The sequence below is a fragment of the Crocuta crocuta genome, unplaced genomic scaffold, assembly GCF_008692635.1.
Source record: "Crocuta crocuta isolate KB4526 unplaced genomic scaffold, BGI_CrCroc_1.0 scaffold186, whole genome shotgun sequence".
Lineage (NCBI taxonomy): Eukaryota > Metazoa > Chordata > Mammalia > Carnivora > Hyaenidae > Crocuta > Crocuta crocuta.
In genome coordinates this window covers 4489076-4490046 of record NW_027551569.1, presented here as the reverse complement: position 1 = coordinate 4490046, position 971 = coordinate 4489076, and the positions used below count along the sequence as shown (strand labels likewise).

General features: G+C 69.4%; 1 protein-coding gene across 1 annotated transcript in view; it reads right to left on the bottom strand.

Annotated features, from left to right (window-relative positions):
* Window positions 1–971, bottom strand: part of ISM2 (isthmin 2) — a 16862-nt gene that overhangs the window by 1463 nt on the left and 14428 nt on the right. The window contains exon 7 of the mRNA XM_077750643.1: window positions 99–714. Coding sequence (XP_077606769.1) covers window positions 197–714 — 518 coding nt within the window. The 3' untranslated portion in view covers window positions 99–196. The remainder of the gene's footprint in view (window positions 1–98; window positions 715–971) is intronic.

Genomic DNA, 971 nt, shown 5'->3' with positions numbered 1-971 from the left:
CAGCCAGAAGCCTTGGGGACTGAGCTCCCTCCTCAGCCTAGGCTCTGTACACCCCTCGATCTCGTCCTCAGCCCCACACCGACACCCGAGGTGCTGACCTGCCTTGGTTCCACAGGCAGGCCGGCCTCGCGGGGTCTGGGCAGAGGCAGAGCGATGGGTCTGCAGGGGCAGCTTCTCCAGAACAGCAGCCCCCCAGTTAGTACTGCTTGGCCTCCTGCAACTGGGCCAGGTACTCCTCCTCGGGAGGGTTGTCCGCGCAGGCGCGGCCATTGTTGGGAGGCCGCACGGCGTGGTAGCGGCTCCAGTCCCCCTTACAGAGGATCCAGGGCAGCGTGTCCACCTTGAAGTGCAGCTCAGGCGAGAAGTCGGTGCTGACGAGGTCAGGCGCGCCGGCGCCCTTGCCCCGGGTCAGCAGCCGGCTGCCCGCGTCGTAGCAGCAGTGCTGGGCCGCCAGGGTGCGGCTCTCCACGGACAGCAGCGAGCGCAGGCAGAAGCGCGCCGTGGGCTGGTACACGTCCAGGTGCTCCCGCGGCCCGCTGGCGTCCCTCCACCGGAAGCTGCGGCCCCGGCGCTCGTCCCGCAGGCTCACGGCGCTGTACACGGCCTCCAGCGGGTACGCGCACGGGCAGCTGGGCAGGTCCTGCAGCACCTGACTCAGGTACTTGGCCAGGAAGTCACTCTTGCAGTTCAGCCACTTCTCACAGCTGTCCACATCTGCGGAGGGGAGGGGAGGGGAGCGGTCAGCCCCCGGGCGGGGTGGGGGCGATCAAGGGCCAATGCCTGGAGACAGAAGGCCGCGCACCAGAGCTGGGGGCGGTCCGGCGAGGCCTCCCCTGTTGGCAGAGAAGGGCTACCACACACCACCCAGGACACCTGCAGCCGGAGGCCACGGCTCAGAATGGACGTGGGCCCAGGGGCTGGAGGAGGGGCCTGGAGGCTGCCGGAAGTGCCAGGTGCTGCCCCCTCACGTG